This window comes from Zootermopsis nevadensis, unplaced genomic scaffold (genome assembly GCF_977971745.1).
Source record: "Zootermopsis nevadensis isolate Lab colony 2312 unplaced genomic scaffold, Znev_1.0 Znev_ptg000027l, whole genome shotgun sequence".
Lineage (NCBI taxonomy): Eukaryota > Metazoa > Arthropoda > Insecta > Blattodea > Termopsidae > Zootermopsis > Zootermopsis nevadensis.
Window position 1 is genome coordinate 352936 of NW_028259159.1, and position 26603 is coordinate 379538.

At 38.1% G+C, this 26603-nt stretch overlaps 3 protein-coding genes across 3 annotated transcripts in view; 2 read left to right on the plus strand and 1 right to left on the minus strand.

Moving 5' to 3' along the window:
• Mob4 (MOB kinase activator 4) lies at positions 1–5423 on the plus strand. The gene is made up of 5 exons (XM_022077663.2): positions 1–371; positions 558–721; positions 1614–1823; positions 3183–3294; positions 4150–5423. Exons 1-5 carry the CDS (start codon positions 279–281, stop codon positions 4267–4269), a joined length of 699 nt encoding a protein of 232 aa, XP_021933355.1. The 5' UTR covers positions 1–278; the 3' UTR covers positions 4270–5423.
• Rpp25 (ribonuclease P protein subunit Rpp25) lies at positions 5417–26088 on the minus strand. Its single transcript, XM_022077669.2, has 6 exons — positions 25961–26088; positions 20162–20271; positions 12410–12504; positions 11358–11584; positions 10426–10542; positions 5417–6056 (listed from the first exon to the last, which is right to left on the minus strand). The coding sequence occupies exons 2-6, from the start codon at positions 20214–20216 to the stop codon at positions 5783–5785; spliced, it is 768 nt and encodes a 255-aa protein (XP_021933361.2). The 5' UTR covers positions 20217–20271; positions 25961–26088; the 3' UTR covers positions 5417–5782.
• Tdc2 (Tyrosine decarboxylase 2) overlaps positions 26014–26603 on the plus strand; it is a 24674-nt gene continuing 24084 nt past the window's right edge. Inside the window, exon 1 of the mRNA XM_087356632.1 lies at positions 26014–26114. The gene's annotated coding sequence lies outside the window, so the exon portion shown is untranslated. The remainder of the gene's footprint in view (positions 26115–26603) is intronic.

The window sequence follows — 26603 nt, forward strand, 5'->3', positions numbered from 1 at the left end:
CGTTGATGTGCTTCCAAGTCAATAATTTCCCCTGCTCACAGACAACTGATCTGTTCCACCTCTGTACCACTTCGACGAGGACAAGGAAGGCATTGTGTTAAACAAAGATATTCGCCAATCACACATAATCTGCCAATGCTAACTGTATCACTACTGATTTGTATGTAAACAGGTATGACTGTTTGTGAGCAAAATGATTTTGGCAGACTATAGATGCATTGCGCAGAATCTTTCATCGTGCGGCTGCTGTTTACGGTATTTCTAAATTCTTACGCCAGATGTCAGGACTTGAAAAAGTGATTTTGGCAACCATGAAGATGGCCGATGGTTCCACTATTTTGAGAAGAAACCGGCCGGGAACTAAAGCAAAGGTAAAAATCAACCTATATGGCATATTGTACTGTAATTAAAGCTTCCATATTCATTAATAAGAGACCATAGTAAATTGAATACGCCACTGGTGGTTCGTAAGTTTTTGGTATGCTGTCCTGTCATTGTCTAACATTTCTTCAGAAGATACAATCCAAAAGTTATATCTTAACAACTCTTTCTAACAGGACTTCAGTCGCTGGCCCGATGAACCCTTTGAAGAGATGGATAGTACACTGGCTGTACAACAATACATTCAACAACAAATAAGACGTGAACCAGCAAACATTGATGTAATATTAACTCCTCCAGATGCACAGGATGAGGGAGTATGGAAATATGAACATCTCAGGTGCAGACAGATATTTAAGTTATAAATGTGATTTTTCACATATTTGGCCTAATTAACATTATCAAATATAAACATTTTGTCAAAATTTCATGTAGTAAGGGTAATTAAAGATTACATTTAAATGCATGAAAATGTGCAGCAAGCAAGATAAAGGCCGATTGTAAAACTGCCATGATCTTAAAATATCTCTAACCTTAGTAATTCAGGAATGACTGAAACTAGAATAATGGAATTTGTTTCGTGATAATTCATGTAGTCAATTAAAATGCTAGTTTACTGATCTCATCTGTAAAATTTGTGTTTATAGTTTCCTAGAGATAGGGCTCCTGGTACTGACTGATCAGAACTGCTGCATATAAAATGATCACAACACCCCAGGTTGGAGTGAAACCCCAAATGACCAGTCACTTTACTGAGCTACTGTGAAATCGGTTATCTTGGGTCCTTTTTGTAAATCAGCTACCAAAAAGAGAAAAGTCATTGTGCTATGCCTTTATCCCAGCACTTACTTAAAACTGAGAGAAGCATGAAAACATCATTAGCATACTTAATACTCCAGTCTAGACTACATGTACATCCCTAGTGTCAGGCACATTGCCACTTGATCTAACTTATTTTGTATATGTAAATATATGGTGAAAGCATTAGATTTTTCTGTAAAAGTTTAGATGTTTGTAATTCTACCTTTCTTGTTATTAAATATAAATAAAACTGATGATAACTCATCTGAAACATGAGTCAGTATCTACCAATATATACAATGCAACATCCCAGAAGACATTCTTCTTCATTGATTATAAAGCAACTAAAACACAAAACATGATTGTTTGCAATTCTCCAGTAAAACTATTTTGTTCTGTTAATAACAATTGTGTTCATGCCTTACTTCTAGGCAATTCTGTATGGAATTGAATGGTCTGGCTGTACGACTTCAAAGTGAATGCCATCCAGAGACATGCACTCAGATGACAGCAACTGAACAATGGATATTCCTATGTGCAGCACATAAAACACCCAAGGAATGCCCAGCAATTGACTACACACGACACACATTAGATGGAGCAGCATGCTTATTAAACAGCAATAAATATTTTCCCAGCAGGTTAGAATTAATTGACTTAAAGCTATACTCATTTGGTAAATAAACTCCCTTCACAGTGACCTACTGCAGCTAGACAGTGATTCACACCACTTAGCAACTTAACTGCCTACTGTGACTGCTGTGTACAGATGGTATGGCTCAGCATTGAAATGAGTACTTCACATCTCATGTCATTGAATACCAGCTTCCCATCATAGCATATATGAATTTGTTTCCTATAGTATAAACATTAATATTATCCACCAAACTACAGTCATATATTTTCAAATGTATAGATGCTCATCCAAGTGTTCATGTTGTCATAAAGCCTTATATTCTGATAGGAAAGATAAGTCTCTGTGTCTTGGATAAAAGTTTTTTAAGTCAGAGGTGTGATCTTTAGGAAATGCAGCAAACAAAAATATCAACACTGGGAAACAAATTGCCCAAGCAGTTTATCTGTATGCTTTATTTATATCATAGCGATCATTAAGGGCAGACCATAATAAAAATGTGGAACTTCTCAACCCCTAAAATTCATGCATATCTCTTCAGAGGGGTCTCCTCTGGTTACTTTTCAGCTTGAGAAACAAAAAGATATCGCTAGATGAATAAAGTTGATCATCAACCAATGGATTGTTATGCTTGGTATTCTCTTACAAGCACCAAGTCAGGCAATGCATCATGATGCAACAGCTGAAAGCCCAACATCAATTTTCAGAATTCCATTCTACTCCATCTCTTGGCTGTTCAGAACACCTTACTATCTGTCACTACAGATTTTGCCAATGTGAACAGTTCCCTCATTGTGTGATAATCATAGATGGATCTTCCTTGATTGAAATTCTGCCTTATTTAATCAAACAAGAAACTCAGTGGCCAATATTTTCTTCTCCAAATGCAGTTTTCAAGAGTCTGCAGGTTTCTGTTGCTGTATTTTGGACTTTCGTGTGACACTAGATGCACACAATGTTATAAAACATCTGCCATGACCATGGTTTACTCACAGCTGATACAAGGCAGTGATTTACTTCCAGCTGAGGCAAGTCACAAACAGTTGTTAAAATATGTGATTTATTGCCCCTGTGGTATGCATTATACATGTATAATTTTTGGAATTTGTTTTACAGCCTTTTATAGAAGTTGATATATTTCTAACTGTATTTAATTGTCACAGTTTTAATTTCAGTAAAGTTAACTGAACTGAAGCATCCATGCCTTCCATAAATGGGGACAGTACTCTGAATCATAAGCAGTCACTTCCCATTTCAGTACATTTCCTGTATTCATCACGTCTCCAAAACCAGAGATACTTTGAATTTCAGAGCCCATAATACAAGTGTATATAGTATAATGTATGATAGTGGACCTCATTTTCAGAGTGAGTATCAAAGAGTCATCAGTGGCGAAGCTGGGATCTGTTTGTCGGAGAGTGTACCGAATCTTTTCTCATGCGTATTTTCATCATCGGACAATTTTTGATGAATTTGAGGTAATTACCAATACATAATTGACCACATGTACACACATCACTAATCCTTTGAGTAATGCTTGTATTACTTCTTTTATTATCTTGTAAGAAAACATGATTCCAGCATCATTATATGTTTGTGTGTGTGTACAGTTATGGCTTCCAACTAGACCCTAAATTTTCACAATGATTGTGAATGTAACATCATTAGAGGGGATCCTGTACAAATATTTTTTAATCCATTACCATCAGTATTACCAGTACTTAATTTCTTAGTTGCTGATGTACAAAGAAATTGAAGAATGGCCATTCAGAAAATGACAGATGCTCATGCATTATTGTGAAATATATATAAAAAGTGGCTGTCATTTCCAATTTTATTTTCATTAGCATGAAGTCTGTAAGTAATAAATACATGTATACTAATACCAATACCATTTACACATGATGCACCTAGGCCAGAACTTACACTTCTGTCAAAACAAAGGTTAATTTAGTGGAGTTTTACTTTTAGTTGTCAATATGAATAGTTTAGTATGATCACATGCAGTATATAACAATTATGGAAATGCACACAATGTCCCTAATAATGTTAACACCCTCTGGACATTTTTTAATTATTCAAAAATTCACACACCCCAAGATACATATCTAACTGGTATGTGCAAATTCATCAAGTGTTTTGAGTATCATAATCATTACTACTAAAGCCACATGGGGATATTTTATCCTAACTTGTTATATAGACTATGAATGTTTCCTTGCCAGTTGACATCACTATTTTGGTTATGCTTATCACAATAGCATGAAATGTTAAACTAATAAAAAATGTTTTGTACTTCTGTGCAATACATACGATTTATATCTGTGTTCCAGAATGAAACATATCTGTGCCGGCGATTCACGGCGTTCGTCACAAAGTACAACCTCATGTCCAAGGATAACCTCATTGTGCCCATCATGGAGGAAGAGGGCTCAGGGGAGACGGATGCATAGACACCAACAGGAATCTGTGGTGAAGGAAGAAATGCTCTTGCAACCACAGTGGTCAAATCCGTTACACATAAAAACATGTAGAGATCAAAAAGCAAGTAACTGGATTGTGCCATTTAATAAATGACTGGAGATGGAGTGCAGCTGCCCTACACACATTTTCCATAATGCTGTTGGTGTGATGTCATCCCAAAGCTGCACATATTATTTTGAAGGAAAAAAAATGGTATCACCAAAACCTACAGCAGATATTTTTAAAACGGTAGGAAATAGAAACGTACAATAAAACATTTTACGAGAATGTTTCTTCCATTTCAGTTGTATAATATTATGAATGTTCTACCTAAATATATAGGATGGATGTACTATCAGATTTTATCCAACAGCAAGATGTATAGGAATGCAAATGTCAGGTATTTGTTTTGGGACTGTTCAAAAGAATTTGGTAAGCTGCTGAGAGACACCACTTATAAGAAGTAATCATACTGATGTGGCTCATAAGCCCCAGGAAAACTACAAACTGTATTATACTCTTTAGTTACCAAATTATCATTAATATTAATAATCAGTAAAAGGATTAATTTTTATTGTATGGGCATTACTGTGTAAGTACATGTAGGAAGTTAACAGCACAGTACAGCATTCCCTTATCTGCTGTAGGGGTTATGCTCCTAAAAAAATTGTGGTTGGCAAGACCAAGGCATTATGGGTTACACAGGGTTAGGGGAACTAAGGCCGCTCTTAACAATCTAAGCCTATTTGCCTATTCCTTCACTAACCACAAAAAATTGTGGAACATTAAGACATGTGCCCAGTGGTACCATGGAAGTTATATAAAACTGGCTTCAGATTTCATTACAGCCCTGTCCATGGCAAATTAGGATGTCTTGATATGGAAACCACTGATTGTGTGTACAGAAACGAAAGCCATGGTTTGCAAAACTAACAAATGTAAAATCAAGATTTGTGAGGAACTGCTGTATTTAATTTTAAATTCCACAATGCTCTATATATATATATATATTATAATTTATGAAACTATTTTATATTCATCTGTTCATTTTTCTCATTACTTATATAGTTATAAAAAACACTGCCTGGAACTTAAATTAATGAACAGTGATAAATAATAATAAAAATTACAACTATCTATGGAACTGTGATTTGTTTTATTCTTACCCGTTTGATCATGTGCAAGACAAATATCCTTTTAAGCATCACTTCTTCACATTTTTATGGTTCTTTTAGCTCTTGCTAAATTACAAATGCTTGCACATTCAGAACTTGAAACACCAATAGCATAGTGTCTGTTTATTGATGTGAATCATATCTTAAGAATATTAATTATTTCGTTGAAACTAAGGCAATTTGCAATTTATGTAATGCTAACTTTCCTATGAAATAATCAAATAAAAACAAGCACTATCAGAAACTTAATTTGCCTGACTAGTTAAACGTATTAAAACTTCCTAACGCAAGACAATGTATCCATTCAACAGTAACTACAGGATATATATTACGGAAGTATGATCACTTCATCACTTTCAGGTTCATCTTCTTCCTTTATCGAAATGTCTGGAAGGTCTATGTGTGCAATTGGTTCCAAGTTCTGTGTCTGTTTGCCTGAAGACTGTTTATGTCCTGTCCCTGTTCGTAAACCCATTGCAGCAAACTGCTCTGCAGACACACTAGTTTTCATACTCTTGCGAGCCGTTGGTCCTGAACGTTTGCGCTTTTCAGAGCCTTCACTTGATTTCCAAAAGGTGTCATATGCTCCAGGAGCTTGGTATCTAGGAATAAACAAGATTTAAAGTTGAATATAAGATTCCAGATGAAAGACATCTGTGGAATTTTATTCACAGCCCTACAGTTCCTGGACTGAAACTGGAGAACTTAAGACCATTATTCCACCTATGTGAGTCTTAACCTATTACATGAAGTAGAATTGTCAATGACAAACCAACAGTTGTTAGGCTGGTCAAGACGTTCTCCATCTTTCATGGAACCAATAAGTTCAATTACTGTATTCATAAGAGCCTGCCTTGAACCTATTTTCCTCCAAATAAAAGGTATATTTTTTTATTATTAGGAATGAGCCTATACACAAAAAGAAAACTTCATGGATGTGAACCTCAGACTCTCACTCAAGCAAAACAGCACAACAGATTGTGAATGTTTCAGAAGAGAACATTTGGATTAAATAATATAATTGGCCATTTTCATACAAGTTTATATTACACGCTTTAGTAGTTCATTACATGTCTATATTTATTATTTTACTAGAGACATGTTTTTTGCTATGTATTACTATACAAGCTTAACAGAGTTGCAAAAACAACCAATGCCAGATGATGGATTATCTGTCTGTTACATGAAGCTAGTAAAATAATTATCACAGACATGTAATGAAATGCTAACGCTTGTGACACTGATTTGTTGTGCAAAAATGGTCAATAATAATATTACTTAATTTGATCTCAACATGACACTCCAATATAACCTTCAGAATATTTGGAGATGGCTGTTTTCTGGATTGTTGCACCATGTGATCTGGCACTTTAATATTTTTTCAGAGCTGCTTGTTGCCACTAAAGAGTCAGTAAAATTCTACCAAACTACACAGTATAACAACCCAAAAGACAGCCATCATAGTCACCACCACAAAAACCCAAAGGCTCACAGATTATTTGAACTTGAAAAGAGACAAGGTTACAGAACATAGAAAACTGCAAACCAAGGAGCTTCATACATAGTACTCTTCAATGAATATTATTAGGGTAATCAAATTAAGTCAAGTTAAATGGCCAGACCATGTAGAACACATGGATGAGTACAAAATTTTTGTCTGAAAGCCTAATGTAATAGACCACTTGGAAGACAATGAAAAGATGGGATGATAATATATTTTTCCCAGAGAAATATGGTTTGGTGATGTGGACTGCATTTATCTGATTCAGGACAGGGATCAGAAACAAGTTTTTGAACACTGCTTTGAACCTCATATTAAGTTTTTGAACACTGCTTTGAACCTCATATTCCTCAAAAGGCAAGTTATTTTTGGACAATGTGAGAAATTATTAGCTTGTCAAGAATGACTATACTCAATGTGTTAATTTATTTAATATTGTATTTACAATGTACTGTCTCTTTCGTGAGATATCAGGTTTTCATGGTGCAAGTATAAAGATGACAGCCTTCAGGGGCATTCACCATTATGTATTGTAGATGTTCACAGACTTTTCCGAAGTGCTTACTGTCTCCATCATGAGGGCCCTGACGATACAGGCAGTATGCACCTCTAAAACGTAGGTGAAATACGAAACTGCACGGCACAATATCCCAGAAGGCTTTCATCCCTACCGTGTGTATTAACAAAACTATAATTATATGCACACTGAAAACTATCAAACTACTATTCAACCCTTATTACTTTCTTGTATATTCCTCCACTGATGAAGAAAATATTTCTGCATCTGATGTAGAATTGAAAGCTTCACTGCATACTCGCTGGACTGTTCGCCGGTGTATCCCACAAGCCTTAGCAGTCAGTTCTTGAGCTTTGTGAAAATTTATATTTTCAGCCTCTTGTGGATTTTCAGACAAATTTTTGAAGAACGTATACACACTATAAATTATGCGCTTATTCTGTTTGTGGATGTTCGACTTCCCTGACCTATCTCCCTTCCTACGAATTTTTGAAGCCACCGAACACTTTAACACTTTGCTCACGTCCATCTTGAACACACACCACTACAGTAAAAGGTTAAGTAAAGAAGCCAATGGGACAAAGACTATCTTGACAAAACAGACACCATTGGCTAACTGCTGGGGGAAAAGGCCCTTGAACCGCCTACTACCAACATTTTTATCACAATTTATCAACGTTTCATGCCAGTTCCAAGAGGGTTCATCTAGTTACACAACAAATGGAGCTAAATACACCTCAGCACTCCTCTCGAATATCGCTTTAATGATTTATATGTAAGGTTAATGCTATCTATGTGTCACAGCAACATTTCAGGGTTATCCGTTATGGCACTTCTAATGCTTTCAAAAATATCATTCACTCCGGCGTATTATCAGACCCGTATAGCCGAACATCAATTTGTTTCTTCATCACATTGCCTGTTTATTATTTTCATTTCATCGCCGTTGTTTGTTTGAATTTCTTCCATAAGCAATGATAAACAGTGATTATGAACGGGATATTTTGTTTGCCGAATCAAATCACTGACAACTCCTCAATGCATAGTCATATACAACCAATACCTACAGAAATCCACGGATCACTAGCTTGCAGACAACAGAACATACATTAATAGTAACCTAAGATTAATACGAGCATACCAACATAAACATACAGATCGAAAAACACGGACTATCATTAGCTACAAACTGCCAGCACTACCACTCTAACTGCACTAAAATTATTCATACTATCTGCATGTTACACGCCACACGTTAAAACTATTTCAGGTTTATATTGTTTATTACATACAGTTAAGGGACACGAGGTAAAGAAGCTTCACATAGACTTCAACATACGGACATATGGACAGAGATAATACAGCGCACTGTTGTGTTCTTCCAGAAAAATCAATTGTCATGTTGGTAAACTGAATAACTTTAGATCACAGATGACAGAAACATAAGAATGGTTCATGCAAGTAGTGGTTAGGTCAGCCATGTGTTAATTAAATGAGTGATACGGCAATATTATATATATAATAAATATGACCCATGAAGCAACATTTAAAGTTCCAAGGCTCTACAAAGCAGCAGCTAAAGTCGCCAGTGTTGTTAAAGAAAATAATGGAAATCTGGAACAATTAGTACAGTTATATAATAAAAAGACAAATACTAAGGCACTTGCAGCATTGGTAACAAAAACTCTTAATAATGAAGGTCTACTGGATACAATCATACAGAATAGTGAGATCCTAACCAAGGAAACCAATTCAAATCCTTGGTTGTTTCGAATATTAATAGCAGAACTTTTACTGGGGAAGCAGCGACTACCTGTTGGCAGCAAACCCGTCCAAACTGTTTTAGCCTATGGACCAACTCTAAGAACAGAACTCTTGAGGGCAAAAGGTAAACTGCATAAGAAATTGGATACATCAAAATCAAAACAAGGTATGAAAGGTAAGGATCCAGATGTTAAATCGGAATCACCATCAACATACAACCAAATAAAGATGTTTAAAAATATTGAAGATACGAACCCAGAATTGAACCAAGTGATGTGTTCCAAAAGTGGGCGAAATGTAATGCAAGATTATATAAAGTTGGAAGAGGATGAAGGTGTGAACTCTAAGCCAAAACAAATAAAGCAGCTTAAAAATAGGCAGAAAAAAAATTACCAAGTTTTGGAACATTTACCAAGAAGTGAACAAATTTCAGCTTTGAAAAGCAAGAAAAGGAAGCAGAACACACAGACAGATGAATCAATCACAAAGGAACACAAAATTAAGAAGACTGTAAAATGATAGTCATGATATTCTGAATAAAATCATGGCTGTGTGGGCAATACATTTCACTTCACATGTATTTAAGTTTTGTTGTGGAAATTTTTGTTGTTGTAACAATAACTAGAGAATTGTCAATAGTAAAAATACCTTAAATATTACAGAAATTAAATAATAAAAATGCTGTAATCTTACTACATATGTGATTTGTAAACAATACATAATAACCCCTTAAATTAATGGACTATTCAGGGGCAAGTGGTATCCAGTAATGCTATTTATCTGTTAAATTTAATGGATGTTTTACAGTAATACATCCTTAGTAAGTACTCTTTACCTTTTAATTCCTTATTGAAACTTCTACCTTTGGAGGCATAACATTGTATTTTTTCTTCACATGCTTATACAAGATTCTAAGTTCTCACAGCAGTGAAGATGTTAGTGGTGTTCTGGGTTGTGATGCTGTGTAGATTTGTAGTTTGGTACCATAATTTTGAAGATAAAGTTTGTAAGTCCTGCCAAAGTGTTGTTGCAAGTTCACATGGCAACACAACATAGGAGACCACCAACTATATGTGCATTACATTCAGTAGTCTGAACCCTCACCCAGGTAGCTGGATCACTTGCCTGATTAAGGGTTTAGAAACCTGTTCATCACTTTTCAGAAGAAGAAAGAAGTACAAGTGCTTACCCAGGTTCAGCAGTATTGAGTGGATCTTTTGACAGTAGTATATGAATTGTAGGCACCTCTCTCACTACTACCAATGGATCAAGTTCTTCCAACTGTGGCTCCCAAAATTCTTCAACCCTGAAAGGCATGCATACACATTTATAACATTCCACTGATCTAAGTTTGTCAGGTGACAACAGGATGTAGAATAAGTCATGATGACATCTTGTAGTTCTATTTTTTTCTCCCTTTGTTTTTATTGCTTTTATGCAAATGGCAGAGAGATCTGTGTTCTTACAGTAGTGAAGGTGCCACTGTTGGTAATCTACTTTGTAGGTATATACTTTTGTTTCAGAGAAATATACTATCTCCATCTTAAGGGCTAGACAGCATGTTTCTCTGAAACACTGATATCTGACAAGTCCACATGGGGTTACAACCCTGAAGACCAACAGCGACACAAGAGAAGTGCACATGCACACATACCATATATATATGTGTGTGTGTGTGTGTGTGTATAGCAGCACAAATTAATTCAAGCTCATGTGCCAAACTAGGATACAACTGATAAAGAGGATAAGAATGATGATGTGCTTGCAGATGCTGTCAGAATTGTCAACACTCTTACAAAGTCTCAATAACATTGATTCTCAACCAGTGTGCCACAGAATTTTGAATTCCAATATTTCTGTACATTTAGGAACAGTTTTCAAAGAGTCGTTATAATGGCAAGATCTTGTTAAGCATGTCTTTATTTTGCTACATGCTGTTAATTCTTTTATGAACTGTAATGTGCATTACAAAATATTATATGAATGGAAACATTATGAAATATAGAGTATAATATGAACATATGTCATGCATACCCACATGTAGATTTTAAGATAATGACTGCTTGCTTGCCATGCAGAAAGATTGAGAAACACTGCATTATTCAGGGTAGAGAGACTTACTTGCGGTAACATATCTTGGTTAACTGGTGTGTTTGTTTGTATCGCCGTTTCATGATCTCCACACAGCTGATGGCTTTACCCATTGCAGCACCTGATCCACTCCATACAATTGCTCTATCTTCTTTGAATGCTTTCATTGCATAACCAAGCAGGTTTCGCATCTTGCTCCCACCACTCACCTTAAAATCCAATATCACAGCTATTGTAGGCACACAGAGAAGACCTGTCTACAAAGGAATATGCATTACATGTAAAACTGCATTTATCAAGAATTTAATTAAAAACTGTCTCGGTGAATATTTCTGTCACACATAAGAGGAAGACATGTGGTAACAGCATCATCATCTACCTGTTCAATCCTGTCTAAACATCTCACTGATTAGTGTTGTTATGGTATGAAAAATTTGTCAAAGTTTGTAGGTTAATTACTTTTCATACTCCATGATTATTAATTAAAATACCACATTACATTTTTATGTGTAATATTTAATTTGCAAACTCCATATTGCATTATTACATTTGCAAACAGGATAAGTACAATCAGATTAATTTTCTGTTATTACTGATTCTTGCCAAGAGATGGCAGAATGAATCACTTGCACAGTCCTGCCATCTATAAAGGTAGATATTTTATGAAACTTCTTACGATCACGTACTTATTTACAGATTCTGATCCGTGTCCCTAATGGACAAGGGGAACTGAGGTAATGTTCTTGTTCGTAATTTCATAGAGATCAGCTTCATAATTTAAATTCTTACACGATATTGAGGTGATTCCTTATGCATATTTCTGCCGATCTGTAGGAATCTGAGTGACCATACTCTTGCCAGTTTCAGGTCATGGACAGGTCAGCGTTATGTCAAAGTAACGACAATATCAGTCCGATGGTTTGCCGAATAGATGCCTTTTTCAAATGTATATTTCTTCCGATCTGTACCCCCCTCTCAGATATGAAACTAAACATATGTTGCACTTAAATGTTTGTCGTACCGTTATGAATCTTGTTATTTTAGACGCAGTAACAATACCTGCGTTACTGTCATAATCTCACCTGCATCCAAATGAAGTCAGTTGGAAGATCTGGGATGGGGATGCTGTCTCGGTCCAGTGGCTCCTCCACATTCTTGCCCTTAGAATAATTTTCCACTGAAAAACAACAAAGAAATGCAATTGGACTTTCGTACAATGATGCAGTTGAAGGTTCGTGCATCTTTTATTTGCTTTAACGTAGCACATAATGGTTCATATTGCGAGATACCAAGGTTACTTCTTACAATGGGATTCCCACTTTATCTAGGTATAATAGCCAGGCTCCCCAGTTGGGTCCTACCTAGCTCATACTCCTTCTCTTGAAACCGAAACTTCAAATGAAATAATTCACCTCCGAAACACACTTGCCGCCTTCAGAACTGACATTATTATTATTATTATTCAGTGTTCTGTCTTACGACAGGTCCCTTCTTCTGCCCAAAAAGAGCTCTCCAGTTTTCCCTATTCTCAGCATCTCGTTTTAACTCCTGCAACTTCATCTTCTTTCCTCGTTTAAGATCGTCGGTTAGCTGTATCAGTCTTCTTCCCAGTCCTCGCTTTCCTTCAACCTGGCCTTCGATGACATCACTCAGTAACCCATTCCTTCTCATAATATGTCCCAGCCAGTTAGCTTTCCTTCGTGTAATCTTTGCTCGTTGACTCTCCTCAATACTTCTTCGTTGGTCACTCGATCCGTCCACCTGATCTTCTCTATTCTTCTCCAACACCACATTTCAAAACTCTCCAGGTATTTCCGTTCCTTCTTCCCGAGTGTCCAAGTCTCTGCTCCATACAGCGCGACACTTCACTAGTTTCTTCTTCATCTCCAAGCCCAACCTGCTAGTGAGAAGGATCCTCTTCTTGACGAAAGCTGCCTTGGCCATGGCTATCCTTGCTTTTACTTCCGAACTGACATTAAATTGTATAAATATTTATAACGTATTATCTGCCTAATTTTGTATCCTTGATTATTTCAACCAGCGAATAATTACAATGAAAATGGGGCGATCAACATAAACAGATTCTGTCGCATGACTCGCAAATGAATGTGGTTCACTCTTGCTTCGTATACAGAGGTACTCAGACTACAAAGTTTACGTAAACGCAGGAAAAGTTGTCCGATTACAAGTTGTTATAATAACACGTTTTAAACGGACAGAAAGAAAGAAAGAAAACACTATTATCACGATATCAAGACGGATTCCATAACTGAGGATAAAGAGGATCATTCACGCAGGTAATTGACGTAATAAAGGTGCCATTTCGACTATAAAACCTGGCTTCGACTCCTTGATGAACCTTCCTAACATCTCTGGATGAATATCACTATAGATCCTGAGTGTGAGGCGTTTCGGCCTAGAATATGCGGTGCTTATATTGATAGCCGAGGAGTCGAATCGTGTCGGAACGTTAGGAATGGCAGAAGCAAGAGGAAAGATGGGGTAGCAGCCATGACGACGCCCCAGAAGGGCGTCAAGACACAGCATCATTGCCATTAGAAGGGAGGAATGGCGACATTCCTTGACGCCAACGCTACACACCCCAAACGGGCTCAACCTTACAGGCCGTCGGTGTTTCGATTAAGTGAAAACCAGGCTTTATCAAAAGCTGTCTCTCGTTCCAAGAATATGGAATAAAAACAAAATCAAAATTACTTATAATGGGACTAAGAGGAAACCTTTTAATATGGAAACAAAAAGGAGAAACACGAATGGGCGTCGTGGTATAACGAAAAATAATTATGCCTAACCGTCCACGAAATACAGAGAATGGGCAAGATGGTAGGAAGGAGACAAAGAAAGGAAACTGAAAATGTTTATCACATTTTAAAACATGAGGAGACCAATGTTTCGAGGTCCATCTCTGTCCTCGTCCTCAGGGTAATGAAGTGGTTGGGGCACTCAACAGTGTCATATATATATATATACCTGCTGAGAGCCCCAACCACTTCATTACCCTGAGGACGAGGACAGAGATGGACCTCGAAACGTTGGTCTCCTCATGTTTTAAAATGTAACATGACTTGTGGGTTGGATCACTAACTCCATCACAGCTAAGAGTCGCTCCCACTTTTTATGTAAACCGAAGATCCGGCAACTTGTTCTCTGTCCTGAGCAACATGAATTCAGCCCAAGTCCTTGTATCGTATCCCTTTACGTTCCCAATGGAACGTAAAGGAATACGATGTCACTTACATTGGCATCTTGCAAAACGGAAGCCGGTATGAAGGATTCGTATCACACGCTCTGCTCAGTACTGTCATCCAAAACAACATCTCATTCGAAACAATGGAGCGAACACCGCCGCGCATAATGTTTTAAACGGTTAATAAACCAAGTCGTGACGACTCGAACCACACCAAACAAACTAAAGCGTTCCTCGTGATACAGAGAAGTACATCAGATCATTCACTACAGCATTCATTTCTCATTCGCAGTGTAAGTATCCTAAGTGATCCTCACGTTCATATAGAACACTTATCTAAGTTTCATTTTGTACGAAAGATTCAATTGCAGTTACACAAAAGAGAGTAGTTCGACATGCTTCTTATCCTGTGAACAAACAAAGCAGACGTCATTCACAAGGCTGGAATCTCTGCATAAAAACCTTGCTTGAGGCTTCATCAACTTTATGACAGTGCACTGTACTCACAATCCTCTTTTTATTAGGGTTCAGACGGGAACTCTTTGACGAACAAACAATGCCGACGGATCCAAAATCCACACGGATTTACATCAAGTAAACTAATGAAGTAAACATAGTTTGATTGGCAGGTTTTATACAAGTCTATTCACAGCAGATGTTGCTCCAGGTGAGTGAAAGATAAGTTGGTGCAGTGAATGACAGAAAGTACAGGTAGAAAAATGGCTCGAGACAGCAGACGCGCGAAGTCCTGAAGAGGGAATGTCTCATCCTGTAGAAAGGCTACAATTCTTCATTATCTACATTTAATTCTGTAGCAATATGCATATTGTCAAGGTGATCAAGTCAAGAAGAATTAGATGGGCTGGGCATGTAGCGCGCATGGATGGGACAAGAGGTGTGCACCGGGTACTGGTTGGGAAACCTGAGGGGAAGAGACTACTGGGGAGACCTAGACGTAGATGGGAGGATAATCTCAGGCGGGATCTATGGGAGATAGGAGTTGAAGGAAACTGGATTTTGTTGGCCCAGGACAGGGTCCGGTGGAGGGCTTTGGTTAATTCGGTGATGAACCTTCGGGTTCGGTAAGCCATCTACTTAGTTAGTTAGCAATATGCAGATACTGTGAGCTATGTTCAAATTTCTCCTTTTCCGTTGACGTCACATCAGCAGAGAAACATAACATTCTCCTTTTCTGATAACGTTCTGAAGAAGAAACCAAGAAGTTCCTCCTGTGTTGGGTCAGAAAAAAATGTTTAAACGGAACTTGTTACATGCAACCGATTTCCTCTGTGTATAATCCCCTACTAGATGGCTTACCGAACCCGAAGGTTCATCACCGAATTAACCAAAGCCCTTCACCGGTCCCTGTCCTGGGCCAGCACAATCCAATTTTAATACACTTCCGTCATTTTTTACTCGAGGGTTCGCGAAACGAAAATAAATTAAGAATGTGGTCCCTAGGCTAACACCTGCTTTACAAGTTTTTGATAAGATACCCGCATTTGTATGATAAGAAGGGAACGACCTTGGCTGGACAAAACAAGTTTTCCATATTTAAATACTGGAGAACTTGGTTTACTGCTCCACTCTCGCATTTTCATAGGTTACAGCTGCTTCGTCGGTGCAACCTGACGGATGTCTCAACTGCTGCCTGTTTCCATCCTGTGCCAAGTTAAGTAATGAACTTCCGGAAGTGTCAGAAACCGCACGCGTATCTAAGAAGCTTAGCGTACTGTTGTAAAATGTCCGAACTAAAGTGTTATTGGTTAAATTCAATAACGAAAAGTGTCATTAACATTGACGTCAAATATTAAAGCAATCATTATATGCACATATCACGTTACGAGAAGACAAGCGAGCTGATTAATCTTCCTAAACTTTTGCATAATGTGATTTTCTCTTTTATATATATATTAGCAGTAATCGATGATCTTTCAGAACCTTAGAATCGGGGAGAGTAATAACATTTAGTAACATTTTGACAGGGGTACGGAGAAATCCCAGCACGTAGTATCTTTGACATCGGGCTCACATTTGCATCATTTATGGTAAGTATCGCACCGCAAAGTAAAACGCACACCAACTAATTAACTAATGTAACTCAGTGTTTCTTAGTTTGGATCCCCGGACCCTTGCCGCACAGATGAAGAACATCTAACTTTTTCGATTTTGGCTTCCTTTTATAGAACAAATACTTTCTCATACATTTGTGATTTACACGTGACGAGTTTATTGATATGTCTTCTGGGTTGTTGTGTCGTGTAGTCTGGTAGAAATTTACACGCGTTTCATATGTGCTTGCTGACTCCATCATCAGGGTGATGATAATCTTCCTGGTGATGGATGAAGCAGGTACCTCTGAAACGTCGGAAAATTTCTACCACACTACACAGCGCAGCAATCCAGAAGACAGTCATCTTGTATAGTTTCTGTTTAATATTGTTCGATTCTTCCTCTCTCCCTATTGCGGCGTCAAATCGGCCGGAGTGACGAGGAACATAAATTACATGGAGTTTTGAGTCGTTGGATCTCTCAGAAATGGCAGCAGAACAGCCATGTTCAGAATGACACAGGCCGATTCTGAATATTATGTCCACATTCTGAGCAACTGCCTTGGCGGTAACATAGTGCAGGCTGAAGCCGTGTTTGGAAACACGTCCAACATTTTCAGGCATCGTACCTTACTTTCCATTCCCAAGGGAAAACAAAAAGAAAAGAAAAACACGGACGAAACTTGTTTGGAAACTGTTTGCCTGACTTAAAGATGCCATTCGTAAAACCTAGCCGTAGATGGGAGAATGATATTAAAATAAACCTTAATTAAACATGGTGCAGAAAGTAGAAAAATGGCTCGGGACGAGTTTTGACCAGCTCTGCTACTATTAGCTTCTCAAGAAAGACCTTATCCTACGGGGTTAGCCACGATGTCCTAGCCCACGACAAATAACAAACGCGAAGGTGTAAAAATCTTAAGGACTTTCACCTGTACGATATTCATGTGAAACCCCAAAGTAAATTCAGCGAGACCGCAGGAGCACCTGTTCCATCGGTTCTTGATACTGAATGAAAGAAACTGCTCCGTCATCGTCATCATCATCAAAGCAGGTAATGACAGCGAAGAAAATGAGTCAGCAGAAAACAGTACCAACAGTGATTGAAGATAATTGTATCTTTTCATTCCAGCATTATAATTTTCCGTGATGAGCCAACACGCATCGTATATTAACCGCAGTAATTGCGGTTCTAAAAACGCATGAAACATGCATCGACTGAATTTCAGCGTAATACTACATAATTTAACTTGTGAGACAATTCCATGTTCATATATCAGATTCGGTCTGCTGTCTCCCTGGAAGTGTATCGACGTTGAAGGATAATAAATTTGAGAAATGTCCATGCCTGTTCAGGCTAGCACAAACTTGCTTGGATTTTGTGATGCAACTTTTATTTCCTTCAGCGTAACATAGCAGGCCGCTACCTATATATATCGGTAATGCTCTAGAATTGTGTCCAGGACGTACGCGGTTCGAATATTGACCAGGCTACTAACAAAGTCAACTAAAATGTTTCGTGGTTTTCTTCAAATTCTCACGTGAATAACAGGGTAGTAAGTCTACCTTCATTTTAAACCGCATTAATCTGAAGCCCGCTATTGGACATGATCCTAGGCCAGTTATGCGCACATCACAATGTTTCATCTCAATATTACCTTCTCGATCTTTCAAGTAACAATTTTCCAAAAGGTTTCCCCACTAAAATTCGGCACACATTCACCTGCTCCATCAACGCTCATCTAAGAATTGGACCTTCAATATCTTTTTGGGTCGACCTGTATTCCTTTTTTTGGAAAAATATATCTCGGGACTCCTGCGTTGAGTCTTTTATTTTATTTCTTGATAATGGCCAGTGTCTTCCGTTATACTTTAAATTTTCCATCTTACCTTTATAAGATATTTCTCTGGTGGTACAATTTTGTAAATCTCAGCAGCAGTCTTAAAAGTTTCGTAGGTGCTGCTTCCAAACAAAGTACCTTTAAACTTCGGGTTGCATAACTTTTTGGACACACTATGTTTCTTTCCATTCTCCCCCAGTGCTATGATGTTGGTGACGATGGAAGTATAGAAATATAGGAGGAGGAGTAATGATATTGAGGTCCGTATGTTTGAGAGTTCAGCATAAGCCTTCTCTCTCTCTCTCTCTCTCTCCCTCTCCCCTCCCTCCCTTTATCCCCCTTGCGTGGGTCGTGTCCTTTAGCATCGAATCTCGTCTTGAAGCCGCCGATTCTAGATAAGGTGACAATTCTATTAATGAAGTGAGGGAGATGAATTCACTCATTAGTACCATAGCAAGGCTTAAATTCTCGGCCTTGAAAAATGAACCACGTTAAGACCGATTCAGATATGTTCCAATGAGATTCATTCATGCAGTAAATAGAAGTTTAACAAAAGAAAGAAAAAATGCTTATTTAAATTCTACTATAAGTAATATTAAAACACTTCAAACATCTTCAGGGAAGTTGCAATTCTGTGATATTTGACGATTCTATAAGAATCGTGTATTAAAAGCAGTTAATAAAAGCACTGGTAAAATTGTACATACACTTATTAGATTCACACAAATACAGAGAAATTTTCCTAACAGAAGTTCCTGAAGCAATGGGAGAATACAATGAAACGTGTAATTCTATACCATATATATGACGTCTCTAAAGTCTGGTTACTAAACTAAATATGCTGGAATAAATACCATGAAACAGCAACACGAGCCTTGTCCTAAAGTTCATAAAACTACCTACGACCGCCACCATCAGCTTTGCAGTAAAATAGAGCCGTTTTAATCACAAGAAATAAGAGAAGTGGGTAACTTTATTTATTTATGGCCTACTGTAAACCCGCGGTCAAGTGCTGTTTTACTTCTGGGGAGGAGTTTTCAATAGTCTCGTTAATGTATTTTATGATCGCAGCTTCCTATCCCGCGACGGTATCGTTTAAATTAATTTTCAAGGTTTCTATATATAACAGACACTGCATTTAATACTGTTTAATGGAGCAAAATGCTTAAATTTATTACAAATTACCACCTTCATTAAACTGAAAGCTACAACGGCCACCTCCTGTTTCAAAAAGGGGGATGGACGTAAAATGTGTGTAGAGCCATGTTCCCATCTGCCTCTATCATATTTGGTATTAAATAAATCTGTAATAGTTTACTGAAAATCGTTTACTTCCCTAGCTTTACCAATAGGAATACTGCATTTTTCATAAACTGAGATTTAGTCATATTTGACAACAAGTCGAAGACGAGTGATCAGTACTCCTAAGTCACTCCGTCTAGTGCCGCGGTTAACAAAGAGTGAATCAGTAGCAGAGACAGCTTTAACTTTCACAGCAGAAAACAGTGCCGCTATATGCCATCTGAAACAACGTGAAAACACGTCTAGTGGACAACCATACAGAAGAAAATTCCTTTGTACCGCGGTGTGTCCTGTATCCCGTAAGAGCAACACGCCTATATTCCACAGCAGCGGACAATCTTTACGATGGCCATGAGTGGCTTACTCTTTTTGTGGGTTGTATAAAGTCTGTAACAGCACACAATGACGCGTACTCATAGATGGCCACACTTTTACCTTGGTAATAATCATAGATAAAGTCCGGTGTCCAGTAACCCATACCACGTCCCATGCGGTAGGAAGCACGCAACCCCCAACACGTCGCGCGATATTGTCTGTGGTTACTTCTGTTGAGATAAAACACAAAACATCTGTCAAACACTTCATGCATTCTAGTTTTCGGTAGAACAGTGTCGATTAGCAAAAAAAGTTAAAGAATGACATAAATAATTTTACGTGTTAAATAAAGCGTTATACCAAAGAGAAGTAGGAACATACTATTAAATTCTGACACAAATTAGGAAATATATGAGTAAACTGACTATTTATAAATAAAATAATAAATTCGGATATATGCAAAATATAACATTTTAATTAATTATTCGGTTTTTGTCCGTCTAATCACAATTCATATTTAAAATTTACAATTAAGATAATTAAAATATCATTTTATGTTCGATGAGGAACATAAAATGATATTTTAATTATCTTAATTGTAAATTTTAAATATGAATTGTGATTAGACGGACAAAAACCGAATAATTAATTAAATTTCACAATATGACGCAACTATATCATCTTATAACATTTTAATGTGTTAAATATTGGCTCGAGTAGTCACACAGTAGTTCTACTTTATTTTCGGATATCCCAACGTGCATTGTGTGCCTCGCTCTCGTATTCCATAACTGTTCATCATTCGAGACGACTTCCTTTAAATCTCTTTCATCAATCACTTTACAAAATTCCTTTCAACTACTTACTCCCATCTTGCCTAATCCTTAAGCGCTTTCCAGTTTGTGTCCAGAGAATCCAGTGTCTTAAGAATAGGAGGAAACAAGATATCCAAAAAAAATGGATACTGTGAAAAAATTCCTAAGTTAGAAAAAGACCGCACTGAATTTACGCAGGATGCAGCTGTTGCCATACAGATATCTCTTTCCTAGTAACTTGTACGATTTCTCAAACATAAACGTAATGAATAGCAATGAAATGAATATGTTTCGAAACGTCCTTTTTATTTTATCTCCCCACAGTACTACAACTGGGATGCCAGAAAAATAGACGCAGATGACAGAACGTGAGCAGACGCGGAACTATGGCGGGGCAGCGAAGAGAAGGGAACATTCAGACTACAGTCGTCGTCACCAAATTTCACGCTGAAAGGTCACGGCAGAAATGGTATAACGTTGCAACCCGAACAGCGGAGCCCGGGCGAGTGACAACAGCTCAGAACTCGCTGCGTAGCTGGTGAATTAGGACGCGACGTGGTAAGAAGTGGGGGAATCCTTCCGTGGCCTTGAAGCATGACATTTAGTGACAACTACCATAGTCACTAGGGCAACGAAAAGGAATGAAATAAAAGAAACAGGATGATAGTGTGAAACAGACGAGAAATACGAGAGCACCCCGAGGTCTCTGTCACAATTATTTTGATTTACTTAATTTATCCTAAGCGCAAAAAACTAAATGTGAACATATGAAACCTCTCTAATATTTTTAATCTCTACTTGTCACTCAAATAATTGATTTTATGAATATTGCATCAACAGAAGTAATTATCGTCAACAGGAAGTCGTTGCTGGTCTTCTAATTGTAACACAGCATGGACTTCAGGGCTGAAGATGCAGGCAGTGTGTTCTCTCTCAGAAATGATGGTATCTACCTACAAGATCACACTGAGTTGCAACTCAGAAGACCAACATCGACAAACAAATCTCAACGTCAATTGGACCATCTCCTGAGGCGAATCAGGAACACCGGACCGACGTGACACTTCGTTGTTCCTTTCCATCGGCTTAAAAGGGCGAATGTTATTCTCGTGCGCCCACCACATGTAATCTTCAAGAGCAGATTGCGCTGATCCTACAAAGCTCACGTGCTTCTGTGGATTTAATCTCTGGGCTCTGCACGGAGAACGAAGAGGAGTTCGACTGCACTAGGAACCCAGAGACAGGCGAAGGTATTTCCTAATCCTACTAAACTGTCTTTCTCTCAGGATGGATGAATAGGTTATTTAACGACACTGTGTCAACTGTAGCGTTACTCAGGATCTAAATATGTGAAGGAGGGCGCTGGCTTTGAGTAAGACTCAAGATCAAGGACTCTTAACTCAGTACCTTGCTACCCTGCACGATACGGACCGCGTGGTCACTAGGATAGATCCCGTAATCCTGTAATATGCAGGGTAAAATGTTAAATGATTCTAATTTTTATGCAGTCCCGCTTAACCGTTATACACCCTTATCTGAAAACATCAGCCCTTGTGAGACCTGTAAGTAAACTCAAAGTCTGACCTTACTGCTACAGGCAGAACTAATTTTAGCTTCGCCAACACAATCACGTCTGTTCTGGCAGAAACAATTCAACCACCCGACCTACACACACCCTCCCCTTTCATGACTCAGGACCTCGGGATAATGCATTTGGTAACCTAAATATTCTCTCTTTCTCAGTTTTGCACTGAGACAGAAGTCGAGACTGAAAACATTCTTATTTAATTTAAAATACTGAAAAACAAGAACTCCAACCGTTACTAACCTGGGGAGACATTTGAATTGGCCATAAGCATCAGCAGCTTAACATACATTATCACGACCGACTACGGTCAAAGTGCTTAAGTAATTATAAGAAGCACAAAACGAATAAAACGAGTTTTTATCGACAAAGAAGTCCCGGATATCGAGATGGAATTCCACGCCAAATAACACACTTCACGCCTTAAAGACAGTGACTAAGCACGCAATAAATAGTAAATAGCTTACTTAAAGACAAAGGGTGCGGTAAAAATGATTGACTGTAATTACATCTGAAAGACGAGTTACAACGGATTGGCGACTTCAGAAGTGTAACAAACAATGACGTCAAAATGGCATTTCGTAAAAAATTGGAAGAAGGGACCACGTCCTGTTTTTTACTATGAAACGTCAGCCTCAGTCTATAGTCAGTCCGCACTTAATCGTCTCTTACGAAGAAACCATAAACTACCCAGACAAACAAACAGATAAAGACGTCACTCTAAACATGATTTTAGTATAAACAATACAGGCGACTCTCGGTTTACGAACGAGTTCCGTTCCAAGACGTTGTTCGTTATGCGTATCTTGCATTCCTGAGTTTTTGCGATATCGTATACGTTAGCAGCAATTTTAAAGCATTAAAACCATGTACTAAACATCAAATGGTCTATACCAGTGGTATTCAACATTTTTTGTTCTCGTACCCCCATATATAATTTATCTTCAACTTTGTACCCCCAAAGTTGTTGGTGTATAATTCGAGTTATACATAGTATATAATCTACATCTAAAATAAATTACATTACTGATTATTCAGTGTTTATCATAAAATAATATATATTTTTTTAAATTTCACGTACCCCCAAAAAATGTCCTCGCGTACCCCCGGGGGTACGCGTACCCCAGGTTCAATATCACTGGTCTATACAATACGTTTTATTATAATGTATATATGCGATATGGTTTATCGTATACGATGCTGCGTCTCTTATTACTACTACTATCAGCATCAGCACTACTATTTCGCTTTGGATCCATGAACGCTTAAATTTTTAAAAATACATTTTTAAGTCACCAAATGCAGAATTACACTTGACCGTCTAAGATAACCTAGGCAAAGCAATTGATGATCCTATTATATTATAATAGTGGAAATCACTGATTTCTTTCCCACGAGAAAACATTGTAAGCGGCGTGGCATGTAAACCAACGTGTCCTTACTGGCTAGATTAGTTTTATTAACCAAGAACAGTTCAGTATAATTATCATATAATAATTTTCTGACAATTATTGTAATAAATACATTTTTTAAAAAGTTTATTTATTTTAATCTTACAATTATGTTCACAATACGTTTGGCATTTCGTTTTATAAGGAACTCTATCTATTGGCGACTTTAAGAAATTTTGAATGAATTGTGACGTTCGTTATAACGAATGTTCGTAAACCGAGAGTTGCCTGTATAGCAGACTTGGCTTCTGAAACATCGAGCGAGCAACGGAACTAATCATACAATAGGTCGTATTGCTATGTGACCTCTTCCTTCGGGTTGCAAGCCACAGACTGAAGCGCTCCAACCATATAATCACCGGCCTTTGTGGGAATTTTACAAATGAAAAACTTTCCCGGTGCTGTTAGTATGAAACATCAGATACTAAACAAAATATATTCTCTATTATTTTCTTCTGTCCCTCCAATTAAATCCTGGAATTGTCCCCTGAAATAGGCGATTACATTCGTCTGATGCAATAGCTTACATAATCACGCGCATTTCTAGATGCTCCAGGTCTTGATAAAAATGCTGACTTATTTGAAGTCTTGCGGGCCGCATTTATTGACCCCTCTGGCAGCATCTGACCTGTTGGCAGTACTTTGATCAGCCCTGTTCTATGTAGACCCTTTCCGAGAGATTCATATCTTATTCCTCCCAACCGAGTTGAAAGTCTGGCTCAATATCTGATATCCTAAAGCAGCCCAATGCATGAAATGAATGAATTATGACGTTCCTCGTTATGAAATATCACCCCACACTTGCTTCAACATCTTTCGGGTTAAAACATTTTCCTCAGAAATAAATTTTACATCCCAAATACGACTGACGACAGTGGGAGCGCGGGCGGCGACGAGAGGCTGGTATCTGACCGCGGACACGCTATTCAATTCCAGGCGAATTCAAGGGAAGTTTCGTGGTGGAAGAAGTGACACTGGAGCAGGTTGCTCTCAGAGCAGACTTTCTTTTGTTTCCTTAAATGCACATCACACCGAAAAACTCTTCAAATACAAGTCACATACCCACATAGCATCTATAGTTTGTAGAATTAACAACTTTTCTTTTTGTAAGATGAGATGCATGGCTCAAGACTTTGTATGTACAGGGGAGGAAGCAGTCCTGGCCTATTCCAGCATTTACTTACAGAGTGAAAATACAATGGATTAACCTCGGATATAAGAGAGTATATCTGGGTCCAGACCCGAACCAAGAACTTTCCGACATGAAGCAGAAGATGTATTAGGCCGCAAAGTTCAATACCGCTTATCTCCGTGGTTATGGGGCCGTGTAATGTGGCAGAAGTTTGTCGACATCGCCCTGATGATGGAGACAGTAAACACCTCTGAAATGTCGGTAAACGTCTACTAGACTACACGGCGAAACAACCCACAAGACAATAAATCATCTTCTTATCTACTCCATGGGAACCTTAAATCTGAGCTCAGTTTCAGATTAAATACTAAGTTAAATTAGTTAGTGTAAACATGACATGAAAATTCCTACGTATTGTAAAGGTTATCACAACGCATCGAAGTCGGAAGCTGTTACTTTGTTGTTGGAACAGCTCGTATTGGTAACAATATGGATACCACTTGCAACAGACCAGGAGAGGGATGGCGTAATGAACATCTCGAATGAGACATCTTAAGACGTACAATTGCAAGCATAAGGATCACTATTCATTCATTCATCTTACTCAGGATCTTAAATTTTGAACAAAAGAAATCAGTTGGTTACACAAAGAAAACAGACGGGAACAAGACTTAAAAAACCCAGTCTAGTGTCACTTCCAATTCTAATCATTTCCTCAAACTAAAGTCTCATAGAACTGTTCCTCGTTTCCCTTCACGTCCGGTACAATTTCTGCGCATGGAATCTCTTGCGAATCACCGTCGATTAATTTCTTCTTTCGGCCCTCAACATACGACGCCTCCTAGCACTGAGTTTTCAACCAACGACGGCTCTCCGTCCCCCGTGACGTCAGACATAGCGATGGGAAGATTGGGGGGATGGTTTCTTTTTACTTACCCCCCTCGTTCCACTTGGTATGTGCGAGTGTGGACGATCAAAGCTGTGAACCTTATCTGAGAAGCGGAGCTGTGCTGGAGGACTTCAGTGCCAACTGATAAACGGCGTCGGTGTACTTCCGCTAATAGTCGCTGCGTGTCCTAGGGCGCAACAGGTAGGTCGTGTCTTCCTGCATGCACAGCACTGCGAGATTGTTCGAGTTTCATCCATCAAAGTATCGTATTTTACTTTACAATCAACATTTCTGTCATATTTCGTCTCTGAACGCGAAATCCTTAGAAAAGAATCCACTGAAAGACTTACGAGTAGGTAGGAGGATGATATTAAAATGCACATTATTATTTCTTATTTCCTTACATGTTTTCGTGGTACTGTTCCCCTTGAACTAATGGTAGTGTTACTGTTGTTGAACGTAACAATTTGGATTGAATTTAAGGCGTGAGATAGGGTTAATGGTGGGCTGTTGGGTTACGTTCAAGGCGGAAAATGTGTGCACTAGGTAAATCGCTATCAGCTTCTGGAAAGCACTGTATTCGATGGTAGTACTTAGTTGTAAAAAAACTTCGAAAGCCTGGCAGGTCCTCGGTCTGACATTCGAAACCAGGATATCCAAAATATGAATTAAGGATTTAAGAATTACATT